At 35.4% G+C, this 14,118-nt stretch overlaps 2 protein-coding genes across 2 annotated transcripts; one reads left to right on the top strand and one right to left on the bottom strand.

The window, feature by feature from the left end:
- The first annotated feature begins 4,780 nt into the window (after positions 1-4,780).
- LOC107910559 (30S ribosomal protein S1, chloroplastic) lies at positions 4,781-7,273 on the top strand. The gene is made up of 7 exons (XM_016838429.2): positions 4,781-5,153; positions 5,533-5,808; positions 5,937-6,017; positions 6,199-6,480; positions 6,564-6,674; positions 6,829-6,915; positions 7,017-7,273. The coding sequence occupies exons 1-7, from the start codon at positions 4,863-4,865 to the stop codon at positions 7,119-7,121; spliced, it is 1,233 nt and encodes a 410-aa protein (XP_016693918.1). The 5' UTR covers positions 4,781-4,862; the 3' UTR covers positions 7,122-7,273.
- Positions 7,274-7,541: 268 nt separating this feature from the next.
- Positions 7,542-13,230, bottom strand: LOC107910558 (nuclear export mediator factor Nemf). Its single transcript, XM_016838428.2, has 14 exons — positions 13,070-13,230; positions 12,838-12,950; positions 12,663-12,759; positions 12,461-12,585; positions 11,726-12,272; positions 11,387-11,572; positions 10,947-11,240; positions 10,538-10,690; positions 10,143-10,297; positions 9,716-9,821; positions 8,797-9,618; positions 8,566-8,653; positions 8,112-8,465; positions 7,542-8,021 (listed from the first exon to the last, which is right to left on the bottom strand). The coding sequence occupies exons 1-14, from the start codon at positions 13,172-13,174 to the stop codon at positions 7,822-7,824; spliced, it is 3,345 nt and encodes a 1,114-aa protein (XP_016693917.2). The 5' UTR covers positions 13,175-13,230; the 3' UTR covers positions 7,542-7,821.
- Positions 13,231-14,118: the final 888 nt, after the last annotated feature.

Below are 14,118 nucleotides of genomic sequence, written 5' to 3'. Positions count from 1 at the left end.
AATGCACATAATCTAGAATACCTTTAGTATTGTGAATCCCAGTGCCAAATTTCACCCTTCGTTGTTTTCCCAAAACACAATGCTCGCAAAATTCAAGTTTGCAAGTCTTTGTACCTTTCAATAATCCTTGTTTGGCTAGAGTTTGCAAGGATTTTTCACCAGCATGGCCCAAACGCATATGCCACAGCTGTGTTGCCTCAGCGTCATTCTTGGTACTCGAAATTGCTGCTGCTGTTGTCCCCACCACTGTACTACCTTGGTAGTAATACAGATTGTTCTTTCTTATGCCTTTCAACATCACCAATGCTCCTGAAGTTGCTTTAAGAACTCCATCTCGTATTGTCACAACTAGGCCTTTAGATTCTAACGACCCCAAAGAGATGAGATTCTTCTTCAACTTTGGAACATATCGTACATCCCGCAAAATTCTAGTAGATCCATCATGACTCCTCAGTTTAATTGAACCTATCCCGGCTATTTTACATGTGTTATCATTACCCATGTAAACAACCCCTCCATCTAGTTTTTGAAATTCAAAGAACCATTCTCAAATGGGACACATATGATAGGAACAACCAGAATCCATGATCCACTCATCTGCATGTGATGTTGAAGATGACATACTAAGAGAAAAGTCTGACTCTACTTCACTATTGCATTCTGCAACATTTGCATCTTGCGGAGTCTTCCCTTTTTTCTTCAATTTTGGACAATCTTTCTTCCAATGTCCTTTTTCTTTGCAAAAAGAACATTCATCTTTGGCAACAACTCGACCTTTGGACTTTCTTCTCTTCCCCTTAGACTGACTTTCCTGACGATCTCTTGATACCAATGCTTCCACTGCTGCTTCACCTGAACCTTTCAACTTATCTTTTCGGCGTAGTTCATAGCTATACAATGCAGCAGTTACTTTATTGAAAGTTACTTCCGACTTTCCATGAAGTAGAGTAGTTTCAAGGTACTCAAACTCCTCAGGAAGCGACCCCAACAACATTAACGCCAAGTCTTCGTCTTCAAAAGTCACATCCAAATTCAACAAATCAGTCACCAGCTGATTAAAATTGGTAATGTGCTCGTTCATCGTGGTACCAGGAACATAACTGAAACGAAACAGTCTTTTCTTCATATGCAACTTATTTTGACTGTTCTTCTTCAGGAATTTCTCCTCCAATGTTTTCCACAATTTACTTGCAGAAGTCTCTTTACTGAATGTATACTTCTGCTCTCTGGAAAGACATGATCGAATTGTACCACATGCCAATCGGTTGATGGTCTTCCATTCTTTATCATCAACCCCTTCTGGTTTTTCTTCCTCAATGGCAATATCTAGACCTTGTTGAAAGAGGGCATCTAGAAGCTCACTTTGCCACATGCCGAAATGACCTGTTCCATCAAAAATTTCCACTGCAAATCTCGTATTTGCAGTTCCAACCCTCGACAAAATGTACGAAGTGGAAGTTGTTGATATGGATGGTTTTTCTTCTGTCATTTTTGCCATAGCTTCTATTTAATAGCCACCAAATGCGGAATACCCACAAGCTTTCGGAAATGTTTCTGATGTGTAAGATCAGACTAAGCTGCAAACACAGAGCATACTACAAAACCTTGGCTCGGATACCAATTGTTGCGGAAGCGACGATAATATTAATAACAATATTATCAGAAATATTTAGATAATTATTGTGCCAACAATTATACTAAGAAAATTCCAGTTAAATTGGAGGGGTCACAAATGGTCCCGTTTAAAACCCAACAACTAGACAGAACTCACTTAGATATTTATAGCAATAATAACTAAATAAATATAACCAACATAAAGCTATTAAATATAAGCAAACAAATAAGAAATAAAATACCAGAGTTTTAACGAGGTTCGGCCAATTTAGCTTACGTCCTCGGACACTACCAAATTAATATTTCCTCTAGAAATATTACAGTAGAGAAGATCAACACCAAGTTACAATTAGCTACTTGGATTTTTGGGATAATGAAACCTAAGGGGGAAGGGTTCTATATATAACAAACCAAAACCCCCTCCCTTTCTATCTTTACCTAATGTGGGATATTGCCAATATTCAACACGTGTAACTTGAATTATATTCTTAGATGATTGAAATATATATATTGGATTGAGAAATTGATTTGAATTGTGAACATGAGAAATTGTGAATTGAATGAAATGGAAATGAAACTTTGAATTACATGAGTAAATATTGGGTCTCATAGGCCCTATTTGTTATGAATATAATATTCCGAGGATATGTTGTAAAGGATTATAAAAGCACGTTAATAATTTGAAAGTTTTAATTCGGATGAAATTTTGTAACTCGGTTTAATACGTATGCAAATGTATGTCTTCTAGTAATGCCTTGTACCCTATTCCGGCGTCGAATACGGGTAATGGATGTTACAATGTGACATCGCCAGATTTGGTCATTACGTTTAGACCAGGTTTGGGGTGTTACAGAAAACCTTACCGGAGTCATTCCGCGATCTCGTCGTCGGAGGTCTCTTCTCCGTCGTCGAAATCGGACCTAAAAGGAAGGAGGAGGGACCTTTTCTTTCGATTTTTTGGGGGTTGAGAATGCTTGGCTTTCAAATAGTTGAAAACAGGGCTAAAAAGCCCATTTTGCCCGCCGTGGCCATGGTGGTGGCCTTCTTGGTTAATTTCTGGAGCCCTAGAAAGAAAAGGAAGATTTTTTTAGAAGCTATTCAAATGATTTGTTGTCATGTTATTATTATTATTTATAATAGGATCAATACGATGTCGTTTTGGGCCTAAGCTTCAAGTGCCAAAACGGCATCGTTTTATCATTAACCCGAAAACCGACCTGAGAGCTGCCAAGGTCAGCGTGTTTTCGCGCCTAATGGGTTATTTGCTGACCTGATCCTTCCACCTTTTATGTGCTTTTCAATCTAGTCTTATTTATTTTTATATATTTCCACATTTTACATTACAATTTCACTTCCATTTCATTTTAGCCCACCTAAGAAACGATATGCATAAGGAATCAGGGATAATTTCACGTTTACTCCCTAGTTCTTTTCGCGTGTGTCATTTTAACCCATTGTTCTGTTTATTTAATTATATATTTTTTAAATTTATCCCTCTAATTTCATCCTAATTTCGATTTAATACTTAACCTTCAATCCCAACCCTTTACACATATTATTTCATTTTATTCATTTATTTATTCACCTATCATTTTTTTACCCTCTTTTTACACTTAAAAATATAGCTTATTTACACTCTGTTACTTGCGTGTTTTTATTATTAAATTATTATTTTTAATGTTTTTATTATTCCCGTTATTTTACCATTTTATTTATTTTGATACTTTCATGTCACATTTATTTATTTTTATCATGTATATTACCTTTTATTATTCTTATTTTTTATTGTTTAATTAACGTTAGATTTAATCGATCATTGCCATTACTTATTTGTTGTCTCATTATTATCAATATGTCGTCATTTTACTTATTCGTGTTATCATCCCATTATTGTTCCAATCATGTCATGAACCGTGTTTAAATATTCATTCTGTACACTATAATCCAAATAAAATAAATATGTATAGTTTTAAACATTACATGTGTATTTATTCAAAACTTTTGGAAATAAGACAATATTTCGTATTTGGAAATTCGAGAAGTCGTGCTCTAACTTACTAGGTTTCGATTCTTCTCGCGTTACCTAAATAACCAAATATCCTTCTAAAATTAAAATAAATGAGGTTTAAATAAAAGACAAGCTTATTCTCAAAAATACGATGTGTCATGTCTTAACTTACGGGATGTGACACTTTGTTACTTTGAGATAAGGAGGCATTTTACACCTTTTGATTTATTCAAGTAATTTTAATTAAAAATAACACAATATAAAGAGGGATCGTATTTTAAATTCTTTTCGAGCTTTTAATTTTTGACATTAAGACATTAAGTAATCAACTAGGTACCAATTTTGGGCGTATCGAGGGTGCTAATCCTTCCTCGTGCGTAACCGACTCCCGAACCTATTCTCTAGATTTTGTAGATAAAAAATTATAACTTTTATTAAAATGATTAAATTATGAGGTGATCCGATCACACCTAAATAAAAAGGATTGATGGTGACTTCATTTTTGTTTCCTTTTATCAAAAAAATGGTTTCGGAATCATTCAATTAGTTTGCATTACAAATGAATGACCTTTGTTACAAAACCCAGATTTCTTTTACTTGGCTTTACTTAAAAAAATGATATGTTGAAGTTTGAATTGTGGATTAATTTTTGAAGAATTAAATCGTATTAAAATTTATATAAAGTAATATATAATATTAACATTTCATAAATCAATGTATAATATAATTAATTGTAAGATTATTACAAAAATTTTTACAATACTAATTAAAAGAAAATATATATTATTTTCACATTTTTCTATGTCACTTTCTCATATTTTTTTGAAACATTTTAATTATTTTAATATTATTAAAAATATTTATGTAATAAAATATATATATCTATTCATTAATTTTCAATTCGATTTCTCAAAATAAATTTTATAATTTTCATTACAAAAAATATATTTTTCACACTTACTACAGCAATCAATAATATCAGCACAAACAATGAACATGACATTAATGGCAACAACTATGCTATATCAATTTACTAATAAAATTATAAAAATAAAGGATTAAATTATATAAAATTGAAATTGAAAGATTAAATTTAAAATTTACACATTGTATAGGGACTAAACCAGAATTAGACCTCCAAAATTGTGACATGAACCCGCTCTGTCTTCACCTTATCTCTATATTATTATTTCATCGACGAGAAAAAAAAAAGAAACAAAACCGAAGAACAAAAAGAAAAATGGCGTCTTTGGCTCAACAGTTCACAGGTCTAAGATGTCCACCACTCTCCTCATCTCGGTTTTCTGTGAAACCAAAGCAAACCCAGAAAGTGGGCGCTTTTGCTTCTCCTATAGTTTCAGCCGTCGCTGTCTCAAATGCACAGACCAAAGATAGGCTTGAACTCAAGAAGATGTTCGAGGATGCTTACGAACGCTGTCGAACTGCTCCTATGGAAGGCGTTTCTTTTACTGTTGAGGATTTTCAAAATGCTCTTGAGAAATATGACTTTGATTCTGAGCTTGGAACCAAGGTTTGGGGTCCCCCCCCCCTTCATTTCATTTGGTTGTTTTATTTCATTCAAATTCTTAAAATTTATCCATTTTATATTGGATTAGGAATTGCTAGCGGATTATGTGGATTGGGTACTTATTTTATTGACCATTTATTTGAAAATCATCATTCAATATGAATTATGTTAATTTATGAGCTCATTTGAGGTAATTTATGTGAATTATGTTGAAATTGTGTTTGAGGGTAGGTTTGGTTGGAATTTGTGTCTGGATTTTCATTTTTTAGTTCTGCTGGTGTTTCTTAGGTGTGAAAAAGATTAATTGAAATTCTACAATTTTACTTGTGTTTGTGCTTGAGGTTTTATGATTTGGATAAAAAGAAATGTATATGTTTTTCAGGTTAAAGGAACAGTTTTCTGCACAGATGGCAATGGGGCATTGGTTGATATTACTGCCAAATCTTCTGCATATCTACCGGTCCAAGAGGCCAGCATTCACAAAATTAAACATGTAGAAGAAGTTGGTATAGTTCCTGGTTTAAGGGAGGAATTTATGATTATCGGTGAAAACGAGGCTGATGATAGCTTAATTTTGAGCTTAAGGTCCATCCAATATGAACTTGCCTGGGAAAGATGCAGGCAACTTCAAGCTGAGGATGTTGTCGTGAAGGGCAAGGTACGTATGTTCTGCCAATTGTATCTGATTGAAACTCTTATAGGTCTAGAGCTTCCTGAAAAGTTTTATACTTAATTCTAGCAATCTCGCGCACTGCTCTTTGACTAACTTGTACTTGCAAGAAGTAGGTTGTTGGTGCAAACAAGGGTGGAGTAGTGGCATTGGTGGAGGGTCTTCGAGGGTTTGTTCCTTTCTCACAGATATCATCGGTTAGTTATGTGATCCCATTGCTGTCCTTATCTATGTTGTATTTCGCTTTACTAAATTCCCTTTAAGATCAAAATTTTGCACTAGTAGGTTAGCTGCTAGTTTGTATTCAAAATGTGATTTTATGGTGACAATAGTTTTGTGAATCTTTCATCATAAAATTGATTCTTCATGTCTCATCAGAAATCCACTGCAGAAGAGCTTTTAGATAAGGAGCTCCCTTTGAAGTTTGTAGAGGTTGACGAGGAACAGTCCAGGCTTGTCTTCAGTAACCGCAAGGCCATGGCTGATAGCCAAGCACAGCTCGGAATTGGATCGGTTGTCCTCGGAACTGTTCAGAGCCTGAAACCATATGGTGCTTTCATCGACATTGGTGGAATTAACGGCCTTCTTCATGTCAGTCAAATCAGTCATGATCGTGTTTCAGATATTGCTACGGTTCTTCAACCTGGTGACACTCTGAAGGTGAATTGTGTTACAGCAATATTTAATTATTGGCAAGAAATTCTGCTTCTTAGAAATGGATTTTAAAAACCGTGTAAAAACAGGTCATGATATTGAGCCATGACCGTGAAAGAGGCCGAGTAAGTCTTTCCACAAAGAAACTAGAGCCTACCCCTGGAGACATGATTCGCAATCCAACTCTTGTGTTTGAGAAGGTAGTTCCCATTAATGGTCTCAATCTTCTTCTGCAGTTGCATCGGATTTTGACCATAATTTGTTGTTATATACTGCATTCACCATCCATTTCATTGTAGCTGGGAATAGATCAGCATAACTGTGAATTTGGTTTTGTTTCAATTTTTATAACAGGCTGAAGAGATGGCTCAGACGTTCAGGCAGAGAATTGCCCAAGCAGAAGCTATGGCTCGTGCTGACATGCTCAGATTCCAGCCCGAGGTACGATTTTAGTTACCAGCTAGTTTCCTGATAGTAGAACAGTGTTAAGATTAGTGTGTAGCGGTTAACCTGACTTTTCAATTGGTGCTGGAATATTGCAGAGTGGGTTAACTCTGAGCTCTGATGGGATATTAGGTCCCCTTGCATCAGACCTGCCAGCCGAAGGTCTAGACCTCAGTGATGTTCCTGAAGCTGAAGAAGTTTAATCCATTTGGATTTGCTTTTCCAAATTTCCATATTATTTACTTTGTAAAAGTTGTCCAAGTGCCTTCTTACAGCCAAATGCCATACATTTCGCTGTAGGATATAGCTTTGAGCCTTTGACCATTCATTATTAGTATAATTTGGGAGTTTATTACAACCTCTTCTCACTATTGTAACACACAACTGCTCTATGTCTAAGTTCCATTAGCTGTAGGAAGAGTGTACGAGGGTAAAGTCATGACTTTGACATCAACCATGACAAAAAATAATTACAATACGACTCAAAGCATAACAAAAAAATAATACAAACACGATATGCATATATACCGTCTCAATTTATATATTAAAGATATTATATAATATTGGATATATGATAATTGATCGACACAATAATCAGAAGATTTTAGAAGTTGACAAGTTGATTTACATTTCAGATTGTGATGTCTCTATTATATATAAGAACTATCCTACGTACAAATACAAATACAAAATTCTCTATTTCAACTTATATAGTTCCTGTCCCAAAAAGAAAACACTTGTATAGTTCTTAAACCCAAAGATAAGGGTCAAATTTGACTATATAACCGCAAATCCAACAGAGAAAAATAAGTATAAAACCATTCTCTTGTACATGAAAAAAAAAGGTCAAGAAGAAATGCTTTGATTTCAGTCCTGGCTTCTACTACTACTACACTGGTACCGTTAGCTTCTATTTTCTCCTTTGCTGCTCTTCTTGCTTTTCTTTTGCTTCTGTTTCAATTGAGTAAGACCGGCTGCTGTTATCTTCACATTGCCGATAATTGCAGTTACTAGCTCGGGATCAGTGCATGCTTTCATCAATTCCTTCTCTCTATTACTTGCTTCCGGCATGTGGCTAAACAGATTCATGGCAGTCTTTGCAGCTACACAAGAATACCAACAGTTAAGTATCAGTAAAAAAAAAAAAACAAACAAAAACACGAACCGAAACAGTAAGTAGAACATTTTGAGACCTTTTCCTTTCTTTGCATTTCCTGGAATTATCTTTACGCGGTACTTGTATGATTGCACTGCACTATAAGGGCCACAGACAGGCACAGCATATAAGAGAATGTCATTGGGAAGAGGATTCCCTGTCAAGTAATCCACATCATTTAATCTTCCTTTCTCTTCTTCACCTATCTCGTTGACATCGTCTTCCTCCATGGCCACTCTATCCAACTCATTACTGCCATCCAAACCTGCACGGCGATCATCTGCAACTCCAGTTGCAAGATGCAAAGTGTCATCAAGATGTTCAGGACAATCCCGGGCAAGGTGGCCTACCTTTTTACATTTATAACATATTTTTGGGGCATCTTGAGGACCTGAAATTTTTTAAAAATAAGTGAATTTAAGCCCGATAACAGGATTCTCCACTTTGAATTACTAGAAAATTTGGTATCAAAATTTCTGGAAAAAGCATACCACTAGCATTGGGTTTCTGGTTGATGCTGGCAGCTGTTTTAGTTTTCCCATCATCAGAACCTTCATTTTTGTTAGCTTTCCCAGATGACTGCAATTCAAAATATCATCTGTTTTTAAGTCTAGACTACAACCAATACAATTTGAGGCATGAAAACTCCACAAAGAGAGAGAAGCCTACAACATTAATAAATATTTTAAGCATGTAAGAAATAATCAAGTTGGTGTACTCACAGCTAATAATGCCATCCGAATGCTCCTCTCTTCCTCATCCTGGTCAGCATACTTCTCCTTTATTTTCTTGAGTTTGCCTCTCTGCCCACGGCTTATTTTTCCACCGCCTGGTTTCTTATTCTGCACACTATCTCCGGGTACATTGACAGCATTACCATTCTCTTTTGCCTTCTCATTGCCCTTCTCAATGTTAGCATTGGCAGCAGTACTGCCTGGTCCTTTCTTGAGCTTTCTTCTTTCAGCTTTTGAAATATGAGGCTTATCCCTAACTGTAGCATTCTTCTCTTCATGGTTATCTTCATCTGCCCAATTATTTTGAGATGTGATGAGAACAGGAGTTTTACCCGAGAGACTAGCAGATCCAAGCACCAAAGTGCGATCAAGGAGATCCTCAAGTTGGGGACTCACAGAAGCAACATCACCGCCTACAATGTCGGATACATTTGGGTTACCAACGTCATTCAAACTAGTACTGTTCTCAGCAGCTACTGCAGGCACATCAGTTGCTTCACCACCTTTATCTGATTCTGACTCAGAAATTTCTATGTGAGGACCACTTTCTTCAACATCATTTATCCCTTCCTCCTCGCCCCTCACCCTCCTTTCATTTAGATGTGATCCCAAGGAGCTCTCATCCAAGCGAAACAATAATCCAAATCCCATTATAAGAGGATGTGGAGGAAGAAAATTCTTCTTCCCACGTATCATGAAACTTCCCACAGTAAGATATTCCCCTGTAGGAGCAGTTTTACTAACCTGGTGGGGATAAACCCACCAAGCACTGGTAACAATCTTTGAATCCCATGCCTGGCTATGACAAACCTATTTCACAACAAATGAAATATGAGCTGCAAGTATTGTATTTTGTTCTTCCTGAAAAAGAAAGTGAATTAACAGAGAACACGGGAATATTATTTACTGTGAAACATCCTGCTTGGTTTAAAGTAAGAGGTGGTACTGGCTGCTCGAGTCTGTGATTCTTGATTATTGTACTAGAAGCCCCATGCAAATCTGCATGAACATACCTGTTTCAATATGCAAATGACTATTAAAATTGCATTATAAACCATATTTTCAAACCAGTAACTAGAAAAACGCTGCAAAAAAAATGAAGGAATGCTCATTTCTAAGGAAAGAAAAAGCATAACGAAATCTCAGGTCCTTCCACTTGAGCAACTTTTAATGAAACTCTTTCCCAATGCAAATTAGACTATTGAATTTCATAGATATCTATAATGCTCAGCACTTAAGACCAAGAACATCCAGGGGAAACTCAAAATGCAATAGCTCGGAAAGTATTAAAAAAGAAAGAAAACAAAAATGTAAACCATTAAAAGAGTACTTACAGATCCCCCTTTGACATATATCTCTTGACGATCATTTCATTCTGTTGAGCATCACGTCCACTAATAACCAAATAGTTTTCACTGCTGATGAACCAATTAAATTTCTCAAACCAATGAACTTTGCGCATATGTGAAATTGTTGCAACAGTTTTTTCCTGCAATACGTTAACGATGCATTCAGCAAGCTAGAACAAAGGACATTTAAAGAATGATCACAATCATACAACCCCAAAGTCCATCAGCATAAAAGCAAGTCCAAAGCCTCAAGTGAAAAGGCTGCTAAAAAGTGCATCTTTAATTTTACATAAATATATTTCATTATATTCTCTACCAGTGAAACTTAAGTTGTATTTCTAGTTGACAACAGAAATAAGTATCTGAACAGTTACAGCTACCTGTGAAAGCTGAAGACGAGTCTTTCTCTCAGCTGCCTTAAAAGCCTTCTCATGTGCTGTGATAGTCTTCTCCTGTTTGCTCTCTTGCTTTTTCTTCATCTCGTACCACCGTCGAGCATTGGCATGAGCTGAAAGTGCCAAATCAACTTCAACCTTTTCAAAGTGAAAAACAGCAATAGCAACTCAGATAATTAGGGTGCAGTTTGTGGGTGTTAAATCATTTCCTATTTTTACATACACGAGTAGATGAAGAGAACCCCTTCGAAGGAGGGAATAATCAAACTGAATAAGATATGATTAGGACAATGCATGAAAATTAATAAAAGAAGCATATATAAGCATTATAGAAACAGATAAGTATAGAGATTAAACACTGGCAAGGAAACCTAAATTTAAACTGAAATAGCACCTTATCTGCTGGGAGTGTCTTTTCATCATCATCCATTTCATCAAGATTGTTGCTCAGTAACAATGTCATGCAATTCCTTTCAAGATGCAGCTGGTCAATTAGGCCAGCCACAGGATTTCCAGATTTCTTCTCTTCCTTTACCATACGAGCAAGATCCTCCCAACTCATACCCTTTGCAAGAGCTACACGAACAGCCAATATGGCAGCATCCACATCTTCTAGGTTGTACTCTATCAATTCTGCCATTCGGACACAATTATCAACTTCTTTCTTCAGTATATGAACACGATTTTCCTGTAGCAAAACATGGCTTGCATTAACATGACAATAAAAAAATTTAAAAATAAAAAAAAAGCACGAAATGCCTTTTATGATCCTCAAGGATAGACATCCTATCAAGATCATAAAGCAACAACATATTTTGGGATTATATCACAAACCTGATCCAAGCGAATCTTGTTTAATTTCTGATTGGCAGTGCTCTCCTTGGTCTTTTGCTGTTGCTCAACCCTTTGGCTCTCAATTTTGCTGTAGAACTCATCCAAAGCTGCATCAAATGTTTCAAAATTCACATGCTCTCTTGACTTGAACTGATTCAATAGAATAGGGCAACATTCATCATACATCTGCAGAGAATAACCAGATAACAATTAGCGAGAACACAAATGAATCAGGAAATTCAATCAATGTAATAGTTTTGGTCATTGTTTTTGAAGGATGAATTATCAACTCGGTTCTAAGCAAAATTGCTAACAAGTGATACTTAATGATAAAACAACCTGGCCAGTAGTTCCATCATAGTTGGAGCCATCCTTTCCTGGATTCTTTTTCTGCATTAAAATGTATCCTTCAGGAACCTTGTCACCCGAAATAACATCTTGCAGCCAGTCCTCAAATTTTTCAACAGCTTGGGCCAAAGCTTGAAGCTTATCATCATCAAGCTTGTTATCTTTATTTACTTTTGTATTTGAAACCAGACCAGCATCTAAAATGATATGCTCAGCGAGTGCAGGACCATAACCCAATGCCTCTCCAAGAACATTCTTCAATGTAGCCTGTTTAGAACGAGTATTATCACTGGCACTTTTGTTTGGCTCAGAAGTTTTCCCACCCTTGTGACTACCCTTCTTGTCTTTTTCTTTTCCTTTAGGTGCGTCAAGTGAATTATTCCCAGCTTTAATAACCTTAGCAGCTTGATTCTCATCTGGATCACTAGAAGAAGTGAGGGCTGTCTGCAGCTTCAAGATGGTGGTTCGCTCAAAATGCCGGCAGATCTCAGTAGGGTAACGATGGCGTGACATGATCGCCACCCCTTTATCATCATCCCTGCCATGGATGAACGTGCACAATTCATTTATCAAACTAAGTTCACTTAAATTACAAACTGGAAAACATCAAAACCATGAATTTTGAAAAGGAAGAAAATGCCACAACAAATAAACATCACTAAGCATGACATTCTTACCGGATTCCCAGAAACATGAATTTAAACTGAGGATGAGAAAAATTGTTACCTATGGGAACGAAGAAGTGTCAAAACAGTGAAATCGGAATCAGTGAGGATAATGTTTCCTTGGGCGTACAATTCCAATATTACATAATGAGCATTAGCGCCTAACCCGAATTGGAACAGAATTATCTGCGCACAAAAGCTTAATAAATTGAGAAGTTAAAAAAACAGAAATCAAAGCAGACTAAAAATATATATATATATACCCTATCATAACCGAGTTGACGAACATCTTCAAGCCTTCTAGTTCGAATATGCTTTCTTAATTTGAGGGTAAAGCCAGAAGGTGTATTGCTCTTATCCCTATATAACATTTCGAAAATTTATTTAATGTAAATTTAAAAGAAAAAAAATTGACATTACAAAAAAGAAGAAACATACCGAACATAAGCAGTGGTATGTAAACGGACGCCGCTCTCCATTAACAACAGTACTTTCTCGCTCTCTCCCGACTCCGTAACGCCGCTACTATTCATTAGCTTGAATATATATGTCTACAATAGCAAACCATAAGCATTAATCTTCAGATTTTAGAAAGAAAAAAAATCCTCGTTTCTTCATTTGCTGAAGAAAGGGGGGAGGGATTGAAAAATTAAAAAGAAAAAAATAAAACCTTGGGAGAGAGATCGTAGACGTTGGAACAACGCATGCCGATCAATCTTCGCAAGCACTTGACTTCGGCGGCAACATCGGCGGTGTTAAGGCGCACCTTCACCATTTTCCCTTCTCTTTCTTGTTTCTCTGTCGCTTAGTTTTGGGGAACCTTTGAGCGCAAGAGAGGTGATTATGGTGTTGCAGTGAGGCTCAGCCTGGGCTTGGAATTGGGTCTTGGCGAGCCCAACATGGTTGGGCTCTATTATGTCTGGGGATCGGACCAAGGCTTGAGCTCAACTCAGGGATTTTGTTTAGTTTTACGGATTATTGTAATAATAGAATCAGAAATTAAATCGGTTGGATTTTCTGTTTTCCATTCAATCAATTGAATTAGTTGAAGCAGATGGTTTAATCAATTTAAAAATTAATAATAACTGAAAATAAGTATGAAATATTTTTAAGAAAAGGTATGTATACAAAAAATCAAAAATAATAATGAAAAATTCAAAATATTTTGTTTTAAAAAAGGAAAAAAAATTATTTCTCTAGTTCTTTATATTTATACCAATTCTAAAATTTTTTTAAATTATTTTGATTATACATCACTGGTCGGACTTCTAATTTTTGGTTTTGATTAATCAATAGATCAAATTTACTTCTTATAATATTAGATTCACAAATTATTTAGTTATTAAATTAATCTAAAATATGATATGTAGTTTATAATTTCAAAAGTTATCATGATTCATGATATTATTATGAACAATGTTTTTCATATTCCAAGCGAATATAATTGTGAAAATTGTTCATTTTTATAATAAAAAGAATAATTTAGTTTTTAAGTTAAACCATAAAGTCGTCTCAAGTAGTTTTAATTTTTTCTTTTCTTTTTTACATCTTCATTTTTAAATCAAATTAATCATTTTTATACTATATTAAATGAATTTTTTTTGGTCAAAATTAAAGTATTTATCATTAGTAATGGTGATTATCCCCTTATCGCATAAATTTTTCAAAAAAATAAACAATTATTTATAAAATGTACTTCATTACTATAAATTAAGATTG

Source organism: Gossypium hirsutum, chromosome D02 (assembly GCF_007990345.1).
Source record: "Gossypium hirsutum isolate 1008001.06 chromosome D02, Gossypium_hirsutum_v2.1, whole genome shotgun sequence".
Lineage (NCBI taxonomy): Eukaryota > Viridiplantae > Streptophyta > Magnoliopsida > Malvales > Malvaceae > Gossypium > Gossypium hirsutum.
The sequence above is the reverse complement of the archived record's forward strand: the minus strand, read 5'-3'. Positions and strand labels throughout refer to the sequence as shown.

Bases quoted from the DNA above. Each gene is read 5' to 3' on its own strand.
- LOC107910559 (XM_016838429.2), top strand. From the start codon at position 4,863: ATGGCGTCTTTGGCTCAACAGTTCACAGGTCTAAGATGTCCACCACTC. The intron at 5,154-5,532 runs GTTTGGGGTCCC...TATGTTTTTCAG, and splicing joins ATTCTGAGCTTGGAACCAAG to GTTAAAGGAACAGTTTTCTG. The intron at 6,018-6,198 runs GTTAGTTATGTG...ATGTCTCATCAG, and splicing joins CTTTCTCACAGATATCATCG to AAATCCACTGCAGAAGAGCT.
- LOC107910558 (XM_016838428.2), bottom strand. From the start codon at position 13,174: ATGGTGAAGGTGCGCCTTAACACCGCCGATGTTGCCGCCGAAGTCAAG. The intron at 12,273-12,460 runs GTAACAATTTTT...CATCCATGGCAG, and splicing joins ACACTTCTTCGTTCCCATAG to GGATGATGATAAAGGGGTGG. The intron at 10,298-10,537 runs GTAGCTGTAACT...AACGTATTGCAG, and splicing joins CTCGTCTTCAGCTTTCACAG to GAAAAAACTGTTGCAACAAT.